The sequence below is a fragment of the Lonchura striata genome, chromosome 4 (assembly GCF_046129695.1).
Source record: "Lonchura striata isolate bLonStr1 chromosome 4, bLonStr1.mat, whole genome shotgun sequence".
Classification (NCBI taxonomy): Eukaryota; Metazoa; Chordata; class Aves; order Passeriformes; family Estrildidae; genus Lonchura; species Lonchura striata.
Genome location: NC_134606.1, coordinates 1,795,565 through 1,818,929, shown reverse-complemented (window position 1 = coordinate 1,818,929; position 23,365 = coordinate 1,795,565). Strand labels below are relative to the sequence as shown.

At 57.0% G+C, this 23,365-nt stretch overlaps 1 protein-coding gene across 1 annotated transcript; it reads right to left on the bottom strand.

Annotated features, from left to right (window-relative positions):
• Positions 1-1,221: 1,221 nt before the first annotated feature.
• Positions 1,222-19,731, bottom strand: SIGLEC1 (sialic acid binding Ig like lectin 1). Its single transcript, XM_077782545.1, is given in 17 exon segments — positions 1,222-1,236; positions 1,275-1,378; positions 1,584-1,823; positions 1,988-2,293; positions 3,166-3,420; positions 5,315-5,617; positions 6,628-6,882; positions 8,594-8,887; positions 10,209-10,463; positions 13,649-14,014; positions 14,611-14,874; positions 15,593-15,892; positions 16,496-16,756; positions 17,988-18,251; positions 18,485-18,750; positions 18,816-19,224; positions 19,683-19,731. Coding segments are annotated over 17 exon segments (4,206 nt in total).
• Between the last annotated feature and the right edge of the window lie 3,634 nt (positions 19,732-23,365).

Here is a 23,365-nt window from a genome sequence, read left to right as displayed (position 1 = left end):
AGCCCATCATTCCACACCCAGCCAGAGAATTTCTCCATTTTGGTGCATTTTGGCCCCAAATCTGCATTAAAAAAACCCAAATCCCCTTCCCCAGGTCACCAAGAGCTTCCTAAGTCATCCCTTCTCCATCCTGCATCATCCCCATCCATCCAAGCCTTGGTAGCTTCCCATGTTCTCCATCTCCTCATTCCACACCCAGAGAGAGAATTTCTCCATTTTGGAGCATTTTGGCCCCAAATCTGCATTTAAAAAAAACCCCAAATCCCCTTCCCCAGGTCACCAAGAGCTTTCTAACTCATCCCTTCTCCATTGTGGATCATCCCCATCCATCCAAGCCCTGGTGGCTTCCCATGTTCCTCAGCCCCTCATTCCACACCCAGCCAGAGAATTTCTCCATTTTGGAGCATTTTGGCCCCAAATCTGCATTTAAAAAAACCCCAAAATCCCCTTCCCCAGGTCACCAAGAGCTTCCTAAGTCATCCCTTCTCCATCCTGCATCATCCCCATCCATGCAAGCCCTGGTGGCTTCCCATGTTCTCCAGCTCCTCATTCCACACCCAGAGAGAGAATTCTCCATTTTGGTGCATTCTGGCCCCAAATCTGCCTTTTAAAAAATCCCCAAAAATCCCCAAAGGGAGGGAAGCAGGGTGGGAAGAGGAAGAGGAGGAAACTCTCCTCGGCCTAGCGGAGGTGACACGAGCGACAGGGAATGGGGACACGCGGCTTGGACACTCACAGAGGACACTGAGGCTGAGGGGGACAGAGGTGGCCGTGCCCCATGTCCCGCTGGCCTGGCACCGGTAGGAGCCGGCGTCGGCGCTGGACACGCGGCCGAGGACGAAGGAGCCGCTCGGTCCCTCCCAAAGCCACCGCCCGTCGCGGTACCACGTGTAGTTGACACCTTTGTCCCCCCACGCGGTGGCCGAGCAGCTCATGGTGGCCCGGGTGCCCTCGAGGACTTCTTGCGAGGGCTCCACCGCCAGCGTCACCCCTGAGGAGGGACATTGGTGACTCCAGGAGCGGCCGGGAAGGTCACAACCCCACACCTCGGCCACTTGGGGACTCGGGGACACCTCACCTGGCACTTCCAGCCGCAGGGCCGCGGTGGCCGAGCCGCGGCTGTTGGTGGCCGAGCACAGGTAGAGCCCCGCGTCGCCGGGCTCCAGCCCCGCCATCGCCACCCGCAGCGACGTGGGGGTGGCCCGGACCTCGAAGCGGGGGTCAGGGGAGCCGTGGCTGGTGGCCAGGGGTGGGTGGCCTTGTCCCCTGCTCACGGAGATGTCCGGCGGGGGGACACCGTCGGCCGAGCAGAGCAGCACCGCCTGTCGCCCCCCGCGGGGCTCCACCAGCGCCACGAAGCTGGGCTCCTGCGGGGCATCTGCGGCGACAAGGACAGCCCTTGTCCCCTTCTTGTGTCCCCCCTTGTGTCCCCCACCACCTTGTGTCCCCTTCCCCCCGAGGAGGGGCTGCGCTGTGGCCGCGTGTCGACACAGACCGGGCAGCGCTGTCCCCGCGGGGGCGGCGTGTCCTGGTGTCCCCTGCTGTCCCCCCACCCCAGCCCGGAGATGTCGCCCCCCACTCACAGAGCACGGCGAGGCCCACGGGGGTGGCGCGGGGCCCCCGGCCCGCCCGGCAGCCGTAGAGCCCCGCGTCGGAGCGGTGGCCACGGAGCCCCAGCGAGGGCTCGGGTCCCTCTGTCGCCCACCGCCCGTTCTTGAACCACGTGTAGAGGGTCCCCGGCTGCGCGCGAGGGGCCTGGCACGTCAGGGTCACCTCTGTCCCCTCCGCCACCTCGGCCGAGGGTCGCACCAGCACCCTGGTGGCTGCGGGGAGCGGAGAGGATTTTGGTCACGTTCTCCCTTTGAAGCCCCCCAGCCCCAAGTTGGTGTCCCCAACCTCCAGCCTCTCCAAAGTTGGGTAGCCCAAATCCTGCACCCTTCAACGCCGCCCCTGGCAGTGTCCCCAAGCCCCTTGTCCCCCTCCTCACCTTGCACCCGGAGCGTGAGGGATGCGTGGGTGTCGCCGAGGGCGCTCCGTGCCTGGCACTCGTATTCACCCTCATCCTCCTCGGAGGCTTCCCGGAATTCCAAGCGCAGCGCGTTGGGAGAGGGGGACACACGGATGCTCTGCCGGGGGGTGTCACCTCCTCTGGGGGGGCTGGAGGCCACCGGGTGTCCCCCCTTGAGCAGGGTGAGCTGGGCCGGGGGGTGGCTGTCCACGGCGCACAGCAGGATGGTGGCCGTCCCCTGGCTGCTCTCCACGAAGGATTGCAGCCGCAGGTTCCTGGGGGGGTCTGCGGGACGGGAAAAATATGGGGATATTTTTAGGGATAATCGTGGAATTGGTTGGGTTGGGAAAGCCCTTGGAGCTCACGGAGTCCAAGGGTCCCACAGCGCTGACCCAGGCCACCGCTGAGCGCGTCCCCGAGCGCCACATCCTGAGGATGGAACTCCACCGCTGGACTTTCCAGGTGGGAAAAACTCCAAAATTCCCAATATCCAAGCAAAACCGCTCCTGGCACAGCTTGAGGCTGCGTCCCTTTGTCCCGCCCCTCGTTCCCCATCGCCCCCGGCTGTCCCCTCCTGGCAGGAGCTGTGCAGAGCCACAAGGTCCCCCCTGATCCCCCTTTTCTCCAGGCTGAGCCCCTTCCCAGCTCCTTCAGCCCTCCTGGAGCTCCAACCCCTTCATGCCAGGGATTCCTCATGCTCCGGAACTTCCGCCTCACATTCATCACTAATATTTATAATTTATAAATTAACACCATTTTTTCCACATAAAAAACTGGGGAAAAACCCCCTCATGTTCTGATTCTCAACGACATTTCTCCCCCTCTTTTTTCTTTTTTTGTTTTTTAAAGCAAAGTCTGATTTTAATTTTCCCAGTTAGGGATAAAAACAAAAAAGTCCTAAATCCAGTATTAAAGCCAAGGATTTTCCTGCTGGGTTTGGTGTGGAGCACAGGGAAACTTGGAGAAGGTTTTGGGGTCTCCAGGCAGGTCTGGGGTGTAAAGCTGGGCTTAATGATCCTCTGGAATACATTTTCTGAGCTCCCCTAATTAATTAATCCCCGCCGATTAAACCAGGCCTTACTGCCCCATCTCTCCAGCCACGGGAACCGACCGAGGGGTGACACCAAGTGACACGAAGCTGTCACCTGGGGACTCACAGAGGACGTTGAGGGTGGCAGGAGTGGCACTGTGGTTCCGGGCCGGAGTCCGTACGGAGCACTGGTAGGAGCCGGCGTCGGAGGTGGTGACCCCGGGGAAGGTGAGATTTTGGGAAGAGCCGGTGCCCAGCCACACCTGGTTCCGGTACCAGGTGTAGCTCAGCACGTCCCGGTCCCCTCCTGCCACCGCGCAGGTGACGGTGGCAGTGTCCCCTTCCCGCACGTCTGGGGACGGCCAGATCCAGACCCGGGCGGCTGCACGGCAGGGGAGGAAAGAGTGGGGATCCCTCACTTCCGGGAAAAAAAGTGATCCCTCACTTCCAGGAAAGAGTGGGGATCCCTCACTTCCAGGAAAAAAAGTGATCCCTCACTTCCAGGAAAGAGTGGGGATCCCTCACTTCCAGGAAAAAAAGTGATCCCTCACTTCCAGGAAAGAGTGGGGATCCCTCACTTCCAGGAAAAAAAGTGATCCCTCACTTCCAGGAAAAAGTGGCGATCCCTCACTTCCAGGAAAAAGAGGTGATTCCTTGCTTTCCAGGAAAAAGTGGGCATCCCTCACTTCCAGGAAAGAGTGGGGATCCCTCACTTCCAGGGAAAAAAGTGATCTCTTACTTCCAGGAAAAAGTGGGGATCCCTCACTTCCAGGAAAAATTGGTGATCCCTCACTTCCAGGGAAAAAAGTGATCTCTTACTTCCAGGAAAAAGTGGGGATCCCTCACTTCCAGGGAAAAAAGTGATCCCTCACTTCCAGGGAAAAGTGGCGATCCCTCACTTCCAGAAAAAAGTGGTGACCTCTCACTTTCCAGGAAAAAGTGGGGATCCCTCAATTCCAGGGAAAAAAGTGGAGATCCCTCACTTTCCAGAGTGGGAAAGTCATGGAGTTGCAGGGCAGTAAAAAGGGGGAACGGCCACCACAACCCCCAGGTGACACCATTCCCGTGGTGTTCCCATGGATTTGTTGGGGTGCTCCATCCCTGGAAGTGTCCAAGGTCAGGTTGGATGGGGCTTGGAGCAGCTTGGGATAGTGGAAGGTGTTCCTGCCCATGGCAGGGGTGGGATTGATGGGATTTGAGGTCTCTCCCAACCCAAACATTCCATGGTTTCATGATTCCCGGGATGATGGCAGCAGCGCGGTGCCATGGATGGACACAGCAAAGCCAGCTCCCAGAACCACATCCAAGTGGAGCCGTGTCCCTTTGCCACATGCCTGGGACACCTGCAGCTCTCTGGGAATACCTCCATCCCCATAAACATGGATTTTCCACATTTTTATTCCCCGTTTTCATCCTATCCATCCTTTTCCAGCTGCTCTCCACACTCTCTCCCCCATTCCTTCACCTCATCACCATAACCCAAATCCCATCATTCCATCTGCTGCCTGCAGCTCTCCATCCCCTTCCCACCCTATTCCCATTTCTATCCCATGGATCCCATCCCACCCCATCCCATCCCATGGATCCTGCTCCACCCCATACCATCCCATTCCACGGATCCTATCCTATCCCATGGATCCCACCCCATCCCATCCCATCCCATCCCATCCCATCCCATCCCATCCCATCCCATCCCATCCCATCCCATCCCATCCCATCCCATCCCATCCCATCCCAAGGGTCCCATCCCACCCCATGGATCCCATCCCATCCCATGGATCCCATCCCAAGGATCCCATCCCACCCCATGGATCCCATCCCATCCCATGGATCCCACCCCATGGATCGCATCCCATTCCATGGATCCCATTCCATGGATCCCATCCCATGGATCCCACTCCATGGATCCCATCCCATCCCATGGATCCCACCCCATGGATCCCATCCCATGGATCCCATTCCATGGATCCCATCCCATCCCATGGATCCCACCCCATGGATCCCATCCCATGGATCCCATTCCATGGATCCCATCCCATCCCAAGGATCATCCCATCCCATGGATCCCACCCCATGGATCCCATTCCATGGATCCCATCCCAAGGATCCCATCCCATCCCATGGATCCCACCCCATGGATCCCATCCCATTCCATGGATCCCATCCCAAGGATCCCATCCCACCCCATGGATCCCATCCCGTCCCATGGATCCCATCCCATGGATCCCATTCCATGGATCCCATCCCATGGATCCCATCCCATCCCAGTGACCCACCTCCTCCGGAGAAGTTCCCGGCGGCGCTGGCGTTGCCGTGGGCGTTGGTGGCCACACACCGGTACTCGCCCTCGTCCTGCAGCAGCACGGGGCGGATGAGGACACGCAGCGCGTTGGTGGCCGAGGTGACACTGAGCCGTGGCCGGGGGACAGGAGGTGACAGCGCCGTGGAGGCCACCAGGGCCCTGTCCTTGAAGAGGGCCAGCTGTGCCGGCGGGAAGCTGTCCACGGAGCACTCCAGGATCCCGCGCTGGCCCGACGGGGGCTCCAGGAAGGTGCTGAGCACCGGCACCCGCGGGGGGTCTGCCAGGGAGGGTGGGAGATGCACCCAGAGACCCCCGGCACCCAGCGAGGTGCCATCCCATCAGTGCCATTCCAGTGGCACCGTTCCAGTGGTACCATCCACTTGGCACCATCCCAATGGCATCATTCCAGTGATATGATCCCATCCCATCAGCACCATCCCGTCGGTATCATCCCATCGTCACCATCCCATTGGCACCATCCCATCCCATCCCATCCCATCCCATGGATCCCATCCCATCCCATCCCATCCCATGGATCCCATCCCATCCCATCCCATGGATCCCATCCCATCCCATCCCATCCCATGGATCCCATCCCATCCCATCCCATGGATCCCATCCCATCCCATCCCATCCCATCCCATCCCATGGATCCCATCCCATCCCATCCCATGGATCCCATCCCATCCCATCCCATCCCATGGATCCCATCCCATCCCATCCCGTCCCGTCCCGTCCCGTCCCGTCCCGTCCCGTCCCGTCCTGTCCCGTCCAGTCCCGTCCCGTCCAGTCCCGTCCCGTCCCGTCCCGTCCCATCCCATACCATGGATCCCATCCCATCCCATCCCATTCCATGGATTCCATCCCTTCCCATCCCATGGATCCCATCCCATCCCATCCCATCCCATGGATCCCATCCCATCCCATCCCATGGATCCCATCCCATCCCATCCCATCCCATCCCATCCCATCCCATGGATCCCATCCCATCCCATCCCATCCCATGGATCCCATCCCATCCCGTCCCGTCCCGTCCCGTCCCGTCCCGTCCCGTCCTGTCCCGTCCCGTCCCGTCCCATCCCATCCTGTCCCATCCCATTGCATTTCCTCCCCATCTCATTTTGTTCCACCCCGTTTCATCCCAATTCCATCCCATCCCAAATCAATCCCAAATCCTCCCATCCCAATTCTGTTCCATCCATCCATCATATCCCATCCCATCCCATCCCATCCCATCCCATCCCATCCCATCCCATCCCATCCCGTCCCCTGGCGGGTCCCGCTCACAGCAGACGCGCAGGGTGACAGCGGGGGACACGCTGGTCCCCGCGGAGCCCCGGGCCCGGCAGTGGTAGAGCCCGGTGGCAGCGCTGGTGGCAGGGGACAGCACGAGGACGCTGTCGGGACCCTCCTGGAGCCACTTGCTGTCCTTGTACCAGGAGTAGATGGTGTCACCCGGTGGCTCTCCGGCCACCTGGCACATCAGGGACACGTTGTCACCTTCCAGCACCTCCGAGGACGGTGAGATCAGGACTCGGGTGGCTGGAGCGGGGACAGCGCCAGCTCAGAGGGGACAGGGCAGAGCTCGGCACTGCCGGTGTCCCCTCGTCACTTCCGTGACCTGTGGGGTGCGATATTCCCACTCTGTCCAAGGATTTGGGACAGCTCCGATGCAATATTGGGGCTCCCTGTCCCCTTAGGGTGTCCCCAGCTCCTCCTGGAGATGCCCAGGGCTGAGGTGTTGGAATATGGGCAGGGGGTGGCACTGGGGGGGACCTGGTGGCACTGGGAGTGCAGACGTGATCATTCCCATGGGAAAGGACGCTCCGATCCCTGGGTGGGATCTGGTGGCCTTGGGAGGGATCTGGTGGCACTGGGAGCATGGACATGGTGTCATTCCCATGGGATGGGTCACTCCAATCCCTGGGTGGGATCTGGTGGCCTTGGGAGGGATCTGGTGGCACTGGGAGCACAGACATGGTGTCATTCCCATGGGATGGGTTGCTCTCTGATCCCTAGGAGGAATCTGGTGGCATTGGGAGCACAGACACGTGGTCATTCCCATGGGATGGGACACTCCGATCCCTTGGAGGGATCTGGTGACCTTGGGAGGGATCTGGTGGCACTGGGATAGATCTGGTGGCACTGGAAGCATGGACACGGTGTCATTCCCATGGGATGGGTTGCTCTGATCCCTTGGTGGGATCTGGTGGCACTGGGGGAGATCTGGTGTCACTGGGAGGGATCTGGTGGCACTGGGAGCACAGACACGTGGTCATTCCCATGGGAAGGGATGCTCTGATCTTTGGGTGGGATCTGGTGGCACTGGGAGTAGATATGTGGTCATTCCCATGGGAAGGGACGCTCCGATCCCTGGGTGGGATCTGGTGGCATTGGGAGTGCAAACTCGTGGTCATTCCCATGGGAAGGGACGTTCCGATCCCTAGAAGGGATCTGGTGGCACTGGGAGCACAGACATGTGGTCATTCCCATGGGATGGGCTGCTCTGATCCCTGGGTGGGATCTGGTGGCCTTGGGAGTGCAGACACAGTGTCATTCCCATGGGATGGGTTGCTCTGATCTGTGGGTGGGATCTGGTGGCACTGGGAGGGATCTGGTGGCATTGGGAGCACAGACATGTGGTCATTCCCGTGGAAAGGGACGCTCCGATCCCTGGGTGGGATCTGGTGGCACTGGGAGCACAGACACGTGGTCATTCCCATGGGAAGGGATGCTCTGATCCCTAGAAGGGATCTGGTGGCACTGGGAGCACAGACACGTGGTCATTCCCATGGGAAGGGACGCTCCGATCCCTGGGTGGGATCTGGTGGCATTGGGAGTGCAAACTCGTGGTCATTCCCATGGGAAGGGACGCTCCGATCCCTGGGTGGGATCTGGTGGCATTGGGAGTGCAAACTCGTGGTCATTCCCACGGGAAGGGACGCTCTGATCCCTAGAAGGGATCTGGTGGCACTGGGAGCACAAACACGTGGTCATTCCCATGGGAAGGGACGCTCCGATCCCTGGGTGGGATCTGGTGGCATTGGGAGCACAGACACGTGGTCATTCCCATGGGAAGGGACGCTCCGATCCCTGGGTGGGATCTGGTGGCATTGGGAGTGCAAACTCATGGTCATTCCCACGGGAAGGGACGCTCCGATCCCTGGGTGGGATCTGGTGGCACTGGGAGCACAGACACGTGGTCATTCCCATGGGATGGACCGCTCGGATCCCCGAATCCCAGTCTCCCCACCTTGCACGCGCAGGTAGAGCCGTCGCTCCGCGGAGCCGTGCGCGTTGGCGGCCGTGCACCGGTAGCTGCCGTCGTCGGCTGGCGTCACCTCCCGCATCTCCACCCGCAGCGAGTTGGGGACAGTGGAGACGCTGACCCGCGGGCTGCTCCCGCCGGCGCTGGTGGCCACCAGCTCCTGGTCGCGGAGCAGGGCCAGCCGGGCCGGGGGGTTGCTGGCCACGGAGCACTGGAAGATGGCCAGGGAGCCCTGCTCGGCCTCCAGGAAAGCCGCCAGGAGAGGGTCCCGAGGGGGGTCTGTGGGGGGAATGGGGTGAGAGGCTGGGAACACCACCGGGAGAGGGGTCCTGGGAGGGGTCACTGCTCTGGGGGTCTGGGAAGGGTGGGGGGAGAGGGAAAGGGAAAGGGAAAAGGGAAAGGGAAAAGGGAAAAGGGAAGGGGAAAAGGGAAAAGGGAAAAGGGAAAAGGGAAAAGGGAAAAGGGAAAAGGGAAAAGGGAAAAGGGAGAAGGGAAAAGGGAAAAGGGAAGAGGGAAAAGGGAAAAGGGAAAAGGGAAGGGGAAAAGGGAAGGGGAAAAGGGAAGGGGAAAAGGGAAAAGTGAAAAGGGAAGTGGAAAAGGGAAGAGGGAAAAGGGAAAAGGGAAAAGGGAAAGGGAAAAGGGAAGGGGAAAAGGAAAAGGGAAAAGGGAAAAGGGAAAAGGGAAAAGGGAAGGGGAAAAGGGAAAAGGGAAAAGGGAAAAGGGAAAAGGGAAAAGGGAAAAGGGAAAAGGGAAAAGGGAAAAGGGAACAGGGAAGGGGAAAAGGGAAAAGGGAAAAGGGAACAGGGAAAAGGGAAGGGGAAAAGGGAAAAGGGAAGGGGAAAGGGAAAAGGGAAAAGGGAAGGGGAAAAGGAAAAGGGAAAAGGGAAAAGGGAAAAGGGAAAAGGGAAAAGGGAAGGGGAAAAGGGAAAAGGGAAGGGAAAAGGGGAAAGGGAAAAGGGAAAAGGGAAAAGGGAAAAGGGAAAAAGGAAAAAGGGAAAATGGAAGGGGGAAAAGGGAAGGGGGAAAAGGGAAAGGGAAAAGGGAAGGGGGAAGGGGAAAAGGGAAGTGGAAAGGAAGAAGGAAAAGGGAAAAGGGAAAAGGGAAAAGGGAAAAGGAAAAAGGAAAAGGGAAAGGGGAAAAGAGAAAAGGGAAAAGGAAAAAGGAAAAGGGAAAGGGGAAAAGGGAAAATGTAAAGCAAAAATGGAAAAGGGAAAGGGAAAAGGGAAAAGAGAAAAGGGAAAAGGAAAAAGGAAAAGGGAAAGGGGAAAAGGGAAAAGAGAAAAGGGAAAAGGGAAAAGAAGGAGAAGAAGAGAGGGAAGGAGAAGGGGAAGGGGAAGGGAAAGGGAAAAGGAAATGGGAAAAGGGAAACAGAAGGGGATGGTGAAGGGAAAGAGAATGGGAAAGGAAACAGAAAAGGGAAAGGAAAAGGAAAAATAGGAAATTGAAAGGAAAATGGAAAAAGGGGAAGAGAATGGAAAGTTAAAAAGGAAACAGAAGGGAAGTGGGGAGGGAAAAGAGGAAATTGAAAGGGAAGGGAAAGGAAAAAGGGGAGAAGTGGAGAAGGGGAAGAGAAGGGAAAGGGGAAAGGAAGGGGACGCACAGAGCACGTCCAGGAGGACGTCGGGAGAGCTCCGGCTGCCACTGGCGGTGCTGGCCTGGCACCGGTACAGCCCGGTGTCCCCGCTGCGCACCGGCCGCAGCTCCAGCGACGTGGCCGAGCCCGTGGAGATCTGCTGCCCGTTGTGGTACCAGGTGACATTGGGGACAGCCATGGAGCCGCTGCTCAGGTGACAGGTGAGGGTGGCATTGTCACCCTCCAGCACGTGGCGGGAGGGGGACACGGTGACATTGGCAGCTGTGGGCAGGAGGAAACGGGGTCTGGTGTCAACGGTGGGGTGACAACCCCTCAAAGCCACCAAAGGACAGCGTGGCTACCCCAGCGGGCAAATTGCAGCTGATCCCACAGTGCCATGGTGGAGACAGCTCTGAGGCTGGAACTGCCACCAGCCCAGGGACATCCCTTGGCCACGTTTTGCTCGGTGTTCCTGTCACACAGAGCCAGGGAATCCCCGCCAGGGGCTGGAATGTCATGGGGGAGCCACCATGTCTGGGTTTTGTGGACATGTGGCATTGCCATGTCTGGATTTCATGGACATGTGGCATTTCCATGCAACATTTCCATGTCTGGATTTCATGGACATGTGACATTTCCATGTCTGGATTTCACAGACACGTGGCATTGCCATGTCTGGATTTCATGGACATGTGGCATTTCCATGTCTGAGTTTCATGGACATGTGGCATTTCCATGCAACATTTCCATGTCTGGATTTCATGGACACGTGACATTTCCGTGTCTGGATTTCATGAACATGTGGCATTTCCATGTCTGAGTTTCATGGACATGTGGCATTTCCATGTGGCATTGCCATGTATGGATATCATGAATGTGTGTCATTTCCATGTGGCACTTCCATATCTGGATTTCATGGACACGTGTCATTTCCATGTCTGAGTTTCATGGACATGTGGCATTTCCATGCAACATTTCCATGTCTGGATTTCATGGACATGTGACATTTCCATGTCTAGATTTCATGGACATGTGGCATTTCCATGTCTGGATTTCATGGACATGTGTAATTTCCATGTCTGGATTTCATGGACATGTGGCATTTCCATGTGGCATTTCCATGAATGGATTTCATGGACAGGTGGCATTTCCATGTCTGGATTTCATGAATGTGTGTCATTTCCATGTGGCACTTCCATATCTGGATTTCATGGACATGTGACATTTCCATGTCTGGATTTCATGGACACATGGCATTTCCATGTCTGGATTTCACAGACACGTGGCATTGCCACATCGGGATTTCATGGACACGTGGCATTTCCATGTATGGATTTCATGAATGTGTATCATTTTCATGTGACACTTCCATATCTGGATTTCATGGACATGTGACATTGCCATGTCTGGATTTCATGGACACATGGCATTGCCACGTCTGGATTTCACAGACATGTGGCATTGCCATGTCTGGATTTCATGAATGTGTGTCATTTCCATGTGACATTTCCATGTCTGGATTTCATGGACATGTGACATTTCCATGTCTGGATTTCATGAATGTGTGTCATTTCCATGTGGCACTTCCATGTCTGGATTTCATGGACATGTGACATTGCCACATCTGGATTTCATGGACAGGTGGCATTTCCATGTCTGGATTTCATGAATGTGTGGCATTTCCATGTGGCATTGCCATGTCTGGATTTCATGGACAGGTGGCATTTCCATGTCTGGATTTCATGAATGTGTGTCATTTCCATGTGGCACTTCCATATCTGGATTTCATGGACACGTGTCATTTCCATGTATGGATTTCATGGACATGTGGCATTTCCATGTCTGAGTTTCATGGACATGCAACATTTCCATGTCTGGATTTCATGGACATGTGACATTTCCGTGTCTGGATTTCATGAACATGTGGCATTTCCATGTCTGAGTTTCATGGACATGCAACATTTCCATGTGGCATTGCCATGTCTGGATATCATGAATGTGTGTCATTTCCATGTGGCACTTCCATATCTGGATTTCATGGACACGTGTCATTTCCATGTATGGATTTCATGGACATGTGGCATTTCCATGTCTGAGTTTCATGGACATGCAACATTTCCATGTCTGGATTTCATGGACATGTGACATTTCCGTGTCTGGATTTCATGAACATGTGGCATTTCCATGTCTGAGTTTCATGGACATGTGGCATTTCCATGTGGCATTGCCATGTATGGATATCATGAATGTGTGTCATTTCCATGTGGCACTTCCATATCTGGATTTCATGGACACGTGTCATTTCCATGTATGGATTTCATGGACATGTGGCATTTCCATGTCTGAGTTTCATGGACATGCAACATTTCCATGTCTGGATTTCATGGACATGTGACATTTCCGTGTCTGGATTTCATGAACATGTGGCATTTCCATGTCTGAGTTTCATGGACATGTGGCATTTCCATGTGGCATTGCCATGTATGGATATCATGAATGTGTGTCATTTCCATGTGGCACTTCCATATCTGGATTTCATGGACACGTGTCATTTCCATGTATGGATTTCATGGACATGTGGCATTTCCATGTCTGAGTTTCATGGACATGCAACATTTCCATGTCTGGATTTCATGGACATGTGGCATTTCCATGTCTGAGTTTCATGGACATGTGGAATTTCCATGTGGCATTGCCATGTACGGATTTCATGAATGTGTGTCATTTCCATGTGGCACTTCCATATCTGGATTTCATGGACACGTGTCATTTCCATGTATGGATTTCATGGACATGTGGCATTTCCATGTCTGAGTTTCATGGACATGCAACATTTCCATGTCTGGATTTCATGGACATGTGGCATTTCCATGTCTGAGTTTCATGGACATGTGGAATTTCCATGTGGCATTGCCATGTACGGATTTCATGAATGTGTGTCATTTCCATGTGGCACTTCCATATCTGGATTTCATGGACACGTGTCATTTCCATGTATGGATTTCATGGACATGTGGCATTTCCATGCAACATTTCCATGTCTGGATTTCATGGACATGTGACATTTCCATGTCTAGATTTCATGGACATGTGGCATTTCCATGTCTGGATTTCATGGACATGTGTAATTTCCATGTCTGGATTTCATGGACACGTGGCATTTCCATGTATGGATTTCATGAATGTGTATCATTTCCATGTGGCACTTCCATGTCTGGATTTCATGGACACGTGGCATTGCCACGTCTGGATTTCACGGACAGGTGGCATTGCCATGTCTGGATTTCATGAATGTGTGTCATTTCCATGTGACATTTCCATGTCTGGATTTCATGAATGTGTGTCATTTCCATGTGGCACTTCCATATCTGGATTTCATGGACATGTGACATTTCCATGTGACATTTCTGCCCCTCCTGCCACCATCTCCTGAGCTCGCCTCCTTCCCCAGCATTCCCTTCCCGTGCTCCCCTCCCTCAGAACATTCCCAGATGCCACAATCCCGTCCCCTGTCCCCTGTCCCCACTCACTGTCCGCCTTGAAATCCACAGTGGCACTGGCGCTTCCTTGGGAATTCCCAGCCTGGCACACGTAAATCCCCTCATCCTCCACCACCACGTCCCGGATTTCCACCTTCAGGCTGTTGTAGGACCTGGTGACGAGGACTCTGGGGCTGGTGGCTTGGGGACAGCCCTGGGTGCAGGCGATGGCATCGTCCCCTCTCCGGAGGGTGAGGTTGGACTCGGGATCGCTCTCTACGGAGCACTGGATGATGCCCAGGTGCCCACCCTGGCTCTGCAGGAACGAGCTCAGCACCGGCTGCCTCGGGGGGTCTGTGGGGGAGAAAAATGGATCCGAGAGGTTGGGAAAATTCCCAGAATCCAAGGGATTGATGCTTCCAGCACTGCCTGATCATCCAGGTTGGATGGGGTTTGAAAGAACCTGGGACAATGGGAGGTGTCCCTGCCAAGGGAAGAGGGCTTGGAATGAGAAGGGCTTTGAGGTCCCTCCCAACCCAATCCGGGGACAAAACACCACTGGATCCATTGGGAAAACCCTCAGAATCCAAGGGATCGATGCTCCCAATGCTGCCTGAGAAACTCTCGGACATCCACGTTGGACCTGGTCTAGTGGGAGGCGCCCCTGCCCATGGCAGAGGGGTCAGAACGAGATGGGTTATGAGGACTCCCAAGCCCAAACCATTCATGGTTCTCTGAGCACCTATTGTTCTTGAAATTCTTGGGAAGGTGGGAATTCTCCAAATTCCTCCTCCCACAAAGCACCCAGATTTACCCGCCAGAGGGAATTTTTCACCCTCCCCACATTCCCGCCCAAGAGCTCCTTGGCTGTGGCTGGTGGGGATGGGGGAAACCTCAGGGTGGGAGCACCCCCAGCTCAGGACCCTTTGGAATTCCCACGGGACACTCACAGAGCACTCGGAGCGGGACAGCCTCTGACGTGTCGCTGCCGTTCCTGCCCCGGACCTGGCACTGGAAGGCGCCGGCGTCGTCCCCGCGGACGGACGGGAATTCCAAGGTCGGGAATGAGCTCTCCTGGAGCCTCCGGCCATTCCTGTACCAGGTGTAGAGCAGCTCCTCCTCCATGTCCCCTGTCCCCACGCAGGTCAGGGTGACCGCGGTCCCCTCCGTCACCTCCGCCGAGGGCTGGACCAGGAGCCCTGCAGCTGGAGGAGAGGTGGGAGAGGGATTTCAGGGAAGGAGGGAAATCCTTCCCATGGATCCATCCAGATACAATTCCTTGCTGGGCTTCCTTGAGTCCTCTTCCTCACCGGAGCCCGTGGGGTCTGTGGGTTTTTGGGGAATGACATTCCCTGGGAACACTGCACAGGCAAATGGGGCCTTTCCTGACCTTTTCCCATTTTTTCCAAGTGCCAGGTTCATCCAGGTGACTTTTTCCCAGGACAGACCCTGTCCCCTTTTCTCACTGGCTGGGCCTTGTCTGACTGCCAGCTCCCCACTGGGACACACAAATCCAGGTTTGGTTTCTCTGGAATTGGACTTTGGTGTCTCTTTTGGGCTTTTTTTTTTGGGATCCTAAAGGATTTTCCTCTTGGACGTGGATCTTTTCTCTCCTTCTGCTGCCTCTGTCACCCCAAACAATCCAGACTTGGGGGGCAGGGGACAGCGACTGGTGGGGACAGATGGGTGCAGAAAAATTTGCATAAATTTACTGATTTTTGGCATTTTGGGAAACAAAACCCGGGAGCCTTTCCAGCTCCCAAAGCAGCTCTGACCCTGCTAAGGAGGGGGCACCACACAGCCCCCAGGACACCGATGTCCCCCAGTGCCACCACAGGGGTCCCGCAGCTCTGTGGGCTGCGTGTCCCCCAGATTTTGGGGGGTTCATCGCCACCCTGACCCCAGGAGCAGCCGCGTCACCGCGGGACTCACCGCGGGTCACCAGGACCTTGGTGGCGCTGGCGTTGCCGTGGACGTTGGTGGCGGTGCAGCCGTACTTCCCGCCGTCCCGGGGTCCTGCATCCCGGATTTCCAGCCGCAGGGAATTGCGGGAGGCGGTGACACCGAGGCGCTGGCCCAGGGCCACCTGCGCCCCGCTGGTGGCCAGCACGGTGCCATCGCGGCCGATGGCCAAGGTGGCCGGAGGGTGGCTGTCCACAGTGCAGCGGACAATGACCAGCCGGCCACCCTGGGTCTCCTGGAAGAGCGTGAGGGTGGGAATTCGGGGTGGATCTGTGGGATGGGAGAGGGTGCTGAGGTTGGGATGTCCTCGTGCTGTGGTCACGGGGACAATCCCGGAGCGCTTTGAGTTGGAGGGGACATTAAATCCCAGCTGGTGCCATGAGCACCTTCTACTAGCCCAGGTGGCTCCAAGCCCCATCCAACCTGGCCTTGAGCACTTCCAAGGATGGGAAATGTCCTCCCACTCAGCCTGGATGTCGCAATCTGCTTGTCCCGTGTGTCACCGGGTCAGACTTACCCCAAAATTGTCACAACCAACCCGTGGCTGGGTTATTTCCCCCCCCGAAAACCTCCTGAGGTGTTCTTATTCTGCTGGATTCTCCATGAAAAACCTCCCCAGATCTTACGGAATGGAGGAGATTAGTGGGAGATGCTGCCATGGACACATCCCAAATGTCACTTAATGTCACCTTCACACTTGCCTCATGGCCAAAATTTGTTGTATTCCCATAAAATTTAACCAGCAGGGTTGACCCCCCCCTCATCTACCCTTGGGGTGCTCAGAAAGAGGCTTTGCCATGAATTTTTTGGGGGGATCCCCTGGATTTTGGGGGGTTTGCACGGCCCCGTGTGGCAGGAGCTGGTGGCACTCACACGTCACGCTGAGGCTGATGGCCTGGGCCGTGTCGCTGCCCTGGCTGTTGGTCACTTGGCAGGAGTAGTAGCCGGCGTCAGCGGCGGCCACCGCGGGGAAGAGGAGGGTGTGGGCCGGGCCCTCCTTGAGCCAGGCGCCGTTCTTGTACCAGGTGTAGGTCAGCTCCTCGGGATGTCCCTCCCGCCCGGGCACGTCGCAGGACAAGGTGGTGGCTGTCCCCTCGCGCACCTCGGCCGCGGGGCTGGCCGAGATCTCTGCGGCTGAGGGACAAGGGGCACGTTCGGGATGGCCCTGGGGACGGGAGAACTGAGCGCCCGCCCCAAATCCCCCGTTGCAGAGCCTGGGAGAAGATGGAAGCCCCAGCGACAGAGCTGGGGGACATTTGGGTTTGTCCCCTGCCACCAGCTGGGGACACCTGGATTTAGAGCAAAGCCCCGAGGGCCAAACTCATGGTGGGTGGGGAAGGGTCTTTCACCCCTCAGGGTGAGATCAGGGGGAATTTGGGGGGAGAACAGGGACCCATCTGGGGGGAGATGCTCCCTGTGGGGCTCCAGCTCAGGCAGGGAAGGCTGGGATTTGTCTTGGCTGCGAGAGCTGGTGGGAAGGGGCTGGGCTGGAATTCCCAGAGAAGCTGGGATCCCTGGAAGTGCCCCAGGCCAGGATGGACATGGCCTGGATCCACCTGGGATAGCGGGAAGTGCCCCTGCCCATGGCAAGGGTGGGAATGATCCCTAAGGTCCTGTCCCACCATGGCTCTGGATCTCCACGAGCTCCCAACCCCTTCCCAGCTCTGCTGCCTGTCCTTGGCTGGAAATCCCTCCCTGTTTTCTGGGATCGCAGAGACAAGGGACAGAGGTGTGGCACAACGGGGCCACCACCCTCCTCCTGCATGGACACCCCAATTCCCGAACCTTCAGCAGCACTGGCCACCTCCACCCCAGTCCAATTCCTGAACCTCCAGCAGCACTGTCCACCTCCATCCTGGTCCAATTCCCAGACCTCCAGCAGCACTGGCCACCTCCAACCCAGTCCAATTCCCAAACCTCCAGCAGCACTGGCCACCTCCATCCCAGTCCAATTCCCGGACCTCCAGCAGCACTGGCCACCTCCATCCCAGTCCAATTCCGGGACCTCCAGCAGCACTGGCCACCTCCAACCCAGTCGAATTCCCAAACCTCCAGCAGCACTGGCCACCTCCATCCCAGTCCAATTCCCAAACCTCCAGCAGCACTGGCCACCTCCATCCCGGTCCAATTCCCAAACCTCCAGCAGCACTGGCCACCTCCATCCCGGTCCAATTCCTGGACCTCCAGCAGCACTGGCCACCTCCACCCCGGTCCAATTCCCGGACCTCCAGCAGCACTGGCCACCTCCATCCCAGTCCAATTCCTGAACCTCCAGCAGCACTGGCCACCTCCATCCCAATCCACACCACCCCAGCCTGGGACACTCAGCGATGTCCCACCCCGGCGGAGCTGCTGTGGCACTTACAGAACACGTGGAGGGTGACAGGAGGTGACACGCCGGTGCCGAGGGCGTTCTGGGCCTCGCAGTGGTACCGCCCGTGGTCCTCACGGCGCACCCCGCGCAGGGCCAGCACCCGCTCGGTGGCCACGGCCACCCCGTCCTTGTACCAGCGGTAGCCCGAGACCGGGGGGTGGCTGCTGCCCACCTGGCAGCTCAGGGTCACCGTGTCACCCACGCCGATGTTCCCCGAGGAAGGGCTCAGCGACGCCTGCGTGTCCTTGGGGGCATCTGTGGGGGACACAGAGGGACGTGGTGGGCGCAGGGTGCTGTCACCACCCCGGGGGCACGGAAAAGGGGAGGTGCGTGACAGGAGGTGGCACCTAAGGGACAGATGTGGCCAGGGAGCAGGAAAAGGAGGGAGAAGCGGGAGGAAAATGCTGCAGGGAAGGAGGGGGGTGGCAGGAGTGGAACCTGGCTGCGGTGGCCGTGACAGAGGTGTCCTCTGTCCCCACCCCACGTACGCCTGACCCGCAGCACCACCTCCGTGCTCGCCCGCTTGGATCCGTCGGAAACCTCGCAGAGCAGCTTCTTGGAATGGTCCTTCCAGGTGAAGGAGCTGGTCAGGGTCACCTGGTGGCTGACCCCGCTGGTGTCCAGCTGGACGTGGCTGGACACTTCGGACACCTGAGGGTCGTAGCCCTCCCAGCGCAGGACGGTGTCACCCCTGGGACAAACGTAGGGCGTGGAGCACTCCAAGGTGGACCTTTGTCCCTCGGTCTGCTCGTCGCTGCCGGTGACACTGGGACGCTCCAGATCCTCTGGGATGGAGAGCGGAGGGCAGGATGACCGCACGGAATGGGCAAGAAGGGAATTTTTTTGGGAATTTCGGTGTTTTACCCACCCGAAACGCTCAGGGTCACATCCCGCGACGCCGACCAGCGGTCGCCGTTGATGATCTCGAAGCGGAACCTGTAGAGGCCACTGTCCCCCGGCGTCACCCCCTGCAGCAGCAGGGTGCAATTCCGGGCCATGGGGTCCCCCAGGAGCTGGGCACGACCCCCAAAATGCGGATCCACATCCTGGGGGCTGGCGGAGTGGAACACCAGCGTCCGCTGGCCGTCGTAGTCCTTGTACCAGATGGCCACGATGCCGTCGGCGGTTGTCACATCCGCGGGGTAGCTGAAGGTGCAGGGGACAACCAGGCAGGACCCACCACTGGCCTGCAGCGACTCGGGGTAGGAGACCCCCCAGGAGCCGAGGGCTGTGCCAGGGAAAATCGGGATCAGGGAGCCAGAAGTGTCCCTGCTTCCCCCAGGACACGCTGGGGACGCGTCACCTGTGCTCGGTGGGGAAGGTGGGAGAGGAGGCGGGATTTGGGATGAACCCCCCACCCAAAAAGGAGGTTCTGGGGTGGAGAAGAGGGAGATAACTGGGAAAAGCTGGATCTTTTGGGCCTAAATAACGAGGAAAAAGGGAAGGCGACCTCCTGGCCTCCCGAATTTATTTTCTCACAGTGGCGCCTTGTCCTTGCTCCCATGGCCTGGCTGTCCCTTTGTCACCCCATCCCTGCCCGTCAGGAGTGTGGGATCGTGGCAAACCCCCCAGGAGCAGCCTTGGGATCCCCCGAATTCCCGCCTGGCTCCTGCTCCCACCCACTGGGGCCAGTCCCGGCCTCCAGTCGCAGAGGGGACAAGCCCCAGGGTGTCACTGTCCCCATACCTGGCGGGACGAGGCTGGCCAGGAGCACGAGGCAGCGGGGCAGGCGCATGGTGGCACTGCTGGGGGACACCGGGGACGCGGGGTCACAACCCTGGGGACAGGAGGAGGTGGCTGAGGGCCTCGGAATTGGTGGGATGGATCCCTGCGGGATGAATCCTGCTGGAATCGGGACAGGCCTCAACACGGATGGGGGGAAAACGGGAAGGGAAAAGGGAGGGGAAGGAGGAAGGAAGGAGGGAGGGAAGGAGGGAAGGAAGGAAGGAAGGAAGGAAGGAAGGAAGGAAGGAAGGAAGGAAGGAAGGAAGGAAGGAAGGAAGGAAGGGAGGAAGGAAGGAGGGAAGGAGGAAGGAAGGAGGGAAGGAAGGAGGAAGGAAGGGAGGAAGGAAGGAGGGAAGGAGGAAGGAAGAAGGGAAGGAAGGAAGGAAGGAAGGAAGGAAGGAAGGAAGGAAGGAAGGAAGGAAGGAAGGAAGGAGGAAGGAAGGGAGGAAGGAAGGAAGGAGGGAAGGAAGGAAGGAGGGAAGGAAGGAAGGAAGGAAGGAAGGAAGGAAGGAAGGAAGGAAGGAAGGAAGGAAGGAAGGAAGGAAGGAGGGAAGGAAGGAAGGGAGGAAGGAAGGAAGGAAGGGAGGAAGGAAGGAAGGGAGGAAGGAAGGAGGGAAGGAAGGAAGGAGGGAAGGAAGGAAGGAAGGAAGGAAGGAAGGAAGGAAGATGCAAGAGGAAATAAAGAAAAAGGAAAAAAAGAAAAACAAAGAAAAAAAGGAAATATAAAAAGAAAAGAGAGAAAGAGGAAAAGAAGAAGAAAAAGAGAAGAAGAAAAAGAAGAAGAAAAAGAAGAAAAGAAAGAAAAAGAAGAAAAAGAAGAAGAAAAAGGAGAAGAAAAAGAAGTCAAAAAAGAAGAAAAAAGAAAAAGAAAAAGAAAAAGAAAGAGAAAGAAAAGAAGAAAAAGAAAAAGAAAAAAGAAAAGAAAAAAGAAAAAGAAAAAGAAAAAGAAAAAGAAAAAGAAAAGAAAAAGAAAAAGAAAAAGAAAAAGAAAAAGAAAAGAAAAAGAAAAAGAAAAAGAAAAGAAAAAGAAAAAGAAAGAAAGAAAAAGGAAAAGGAAAAGGAAAAGGAAAAAAGAAAAATAAACCAAGAAAAAAAAGAAGAGGAAAACAAAGAATAAACAGAATTATTGAAAACATTTTACAGCTTTTTGCAGCTCCAGGCAAACTCCTGACATTCCTTTCCGTTTCGTCCCTCGTCGCTCCATGACAAACCCGAATAATTTCGCCCTGAACTTTTCCCCGATATCCCGAAAATCAGCGACGGGATTGCCTGAGCTCCATCCTCCTCTGCGGCCTGCTGGGTCTCTCCCTGAGGAGCGAGGCCTCTCCCAGCCCCCTCTCCGGCCTTTCCCTCTCCACCATTCCCTCCTTCTCCCATACCTCCTTTTCCCACATCTGTATCCAATTTCCTCGCTGCTCCTTGGATTTCGGGGTGGATTTCCCGCTCCGGAGAGCTTTACTTGGGATTTTTTTTTTTTTTTCCCAGACTGTGAGCACAGAGGATGGCCGGGATGGCTCCTGGGTGTCGATGCTTGGAAGGGGGGGGACGATGTGAGGCCACAGATTGTCACGGGATTTGTGCCGGAAGAGGAAGGAAGAGCCGGGATCCAGGCTCCGACTCGTGCTGGTGCCAAGTTTCGTTTCTTCTCCGGGTTTCTCCCGGTTTCGATTCCCGAGGGCCCCTGAGGGATCCCTCGGGATGGGAACCCAGCAGGAACAGCGGCCCGTGGTGGGGCCCTGCTGCTCGGAATTCCAAGGGTTGCAAGGATTTCTAGGAAAACACTTTTGGTGTGGGGCTGGATGGGGCTTGGGGCCACCTGGGATGGGGATGTGTCCCTGGTGTCCCTAAATGGGATTTAAGGAATGGGTTGGGATGGGAGGGATTGAAATCTCATCTCATTCCCATGGGCAGGGACATCTCCCGCTATCCGAGGTGGCTCCAAACCCTGTCCAACCTGGCCTTGGACATTTCCAGGAATGGGGCAGCCACAGCAAATCTGGGAATTCCATTCCAGGACCATCCCACCCTCAGAGGGAGGAATTTTTTTCCCAATCTCCCACCTATCCCTGCAGTTCAAAAGTCACTTTTTTGGCGCAGGAATGAGCACGGGGAGGGGACATTCCCAGTGTGGGACCCTTCAGCTCCATCACATCCCAAAAAACAGAGAAACAGGGATGATGGTGGGGGGGGTGTGGGGGGGTGGGACACCATTCCTTGGGATAAGGGATGGATGTGACCCCCCTCCAAGCCTGCATCTGATTCCTGGAATTCCAGGCACTTCCCTGGCTCCTGGCAGGAGATGAACTAGGCTCATCCCAAAGGGATCCCCCACGAGCCTCCCCCACCCCTCATCCCAGACCTCACCCCCTGTCCCCAGAATTCCCGTCCTTTCCCATCCCTGGAGAACCACGGCGGTACCTGGCGGTGGTGGCGGCTCCGGCAGTGCCACCTCGGGAGCGGTGGCATCGGGAAGCCGCCTGTCCCCGCGCTCAGGGACGTCCCTTTATGGGCTGGGGGAGGAGGGTGAGGAGCCCCAAACCGCAGAACTTCCCCTTCGGTGTCCCTGCTCTCATTTTTGGGAAGTGGCGACGGCGGCAGCTTTTCCCTAATTCCGTGTTTTTGGGGCCAGGGTGGGTTTGGAGCACGCCAAGGTCTCCGGGTTTAGGGTCCTGCTGGTGGGGCTGGGGCAGGGTTGGTGTTGTTCCCTCTGGGAACGGTTTGGGATTTGTGCTGATAACTCGGGAATGTTTTTTGTTGTGGCTTGGATGGAATCGAGGGCGGCTCTGCTCTCACCCTGCCGGGAAGGGGTTGGGGTTGTAACGGGAATTGGGGGTGACACGGCTGGGAAAACCAATCCCAACCCACCCCCAGGATATCCTGGATCGTGGGGCTCCAGGATAAATGGGAAAAGAAGGAAAGGGGAATGTTTGGAGTGATGGTGTTTGTCCCCTGGATCACCAAAATGGATCCTGGTTGTCCTGGGAATGCTGAACGCTCCAAGAGCTGGAGCACCTCAGCTCTGGGAGAGCTGGGAATGTTCCCCTGGAGAAGGGAAAATTCCAGGGAATGCTCAGAGTGCCTGGAGGGGCTCCAGGAGAGCTGGAGAGGGACTGGGGACAAGGGACAGAGGGACAGGAGCCAGGGAATGGCTCCCACTGGGAAAGGGGAGCTTGGGCTGGGATCTTGGCAAGGAATTCCTGGCTGGGATGGAATTCCCAGATTTGCTGTGGCTGCCCCTGGATCCCTGGAGTGCCCAAGGCCAGGTTGGACATCGGGGTTGGATCCACCTGGGGTGGTAGAAGGTGCCCCCAAAGTCAGGAGAGATCTCTGCCAGCGGAAATCCCGAAGGAATTCTCAGCTGGACACCGCGGCTCTGGGGATGCAGAGGCTGATCCAGATCTAAGCTCTGCCACCTAAAGACACCCGGGTGGTGGCACTGGTGGCCCGTGGTGACCACTCGGGGTCAATGCCCGACCTTGTGCCCCGGGAGTGTGGGAAAGTGCCCGGCCGGACCCCGGCCGTGCCAGCGGGGTGCTGAGTCAGCAGGGAGATGCCCACGGCCCCCCGGTGCCCCCCCGGCTGCGCTGCCCACCGGGAAACGGTGCCAGACCCCACTGGGAACACTGGTGTGGGGCTGTGCCACG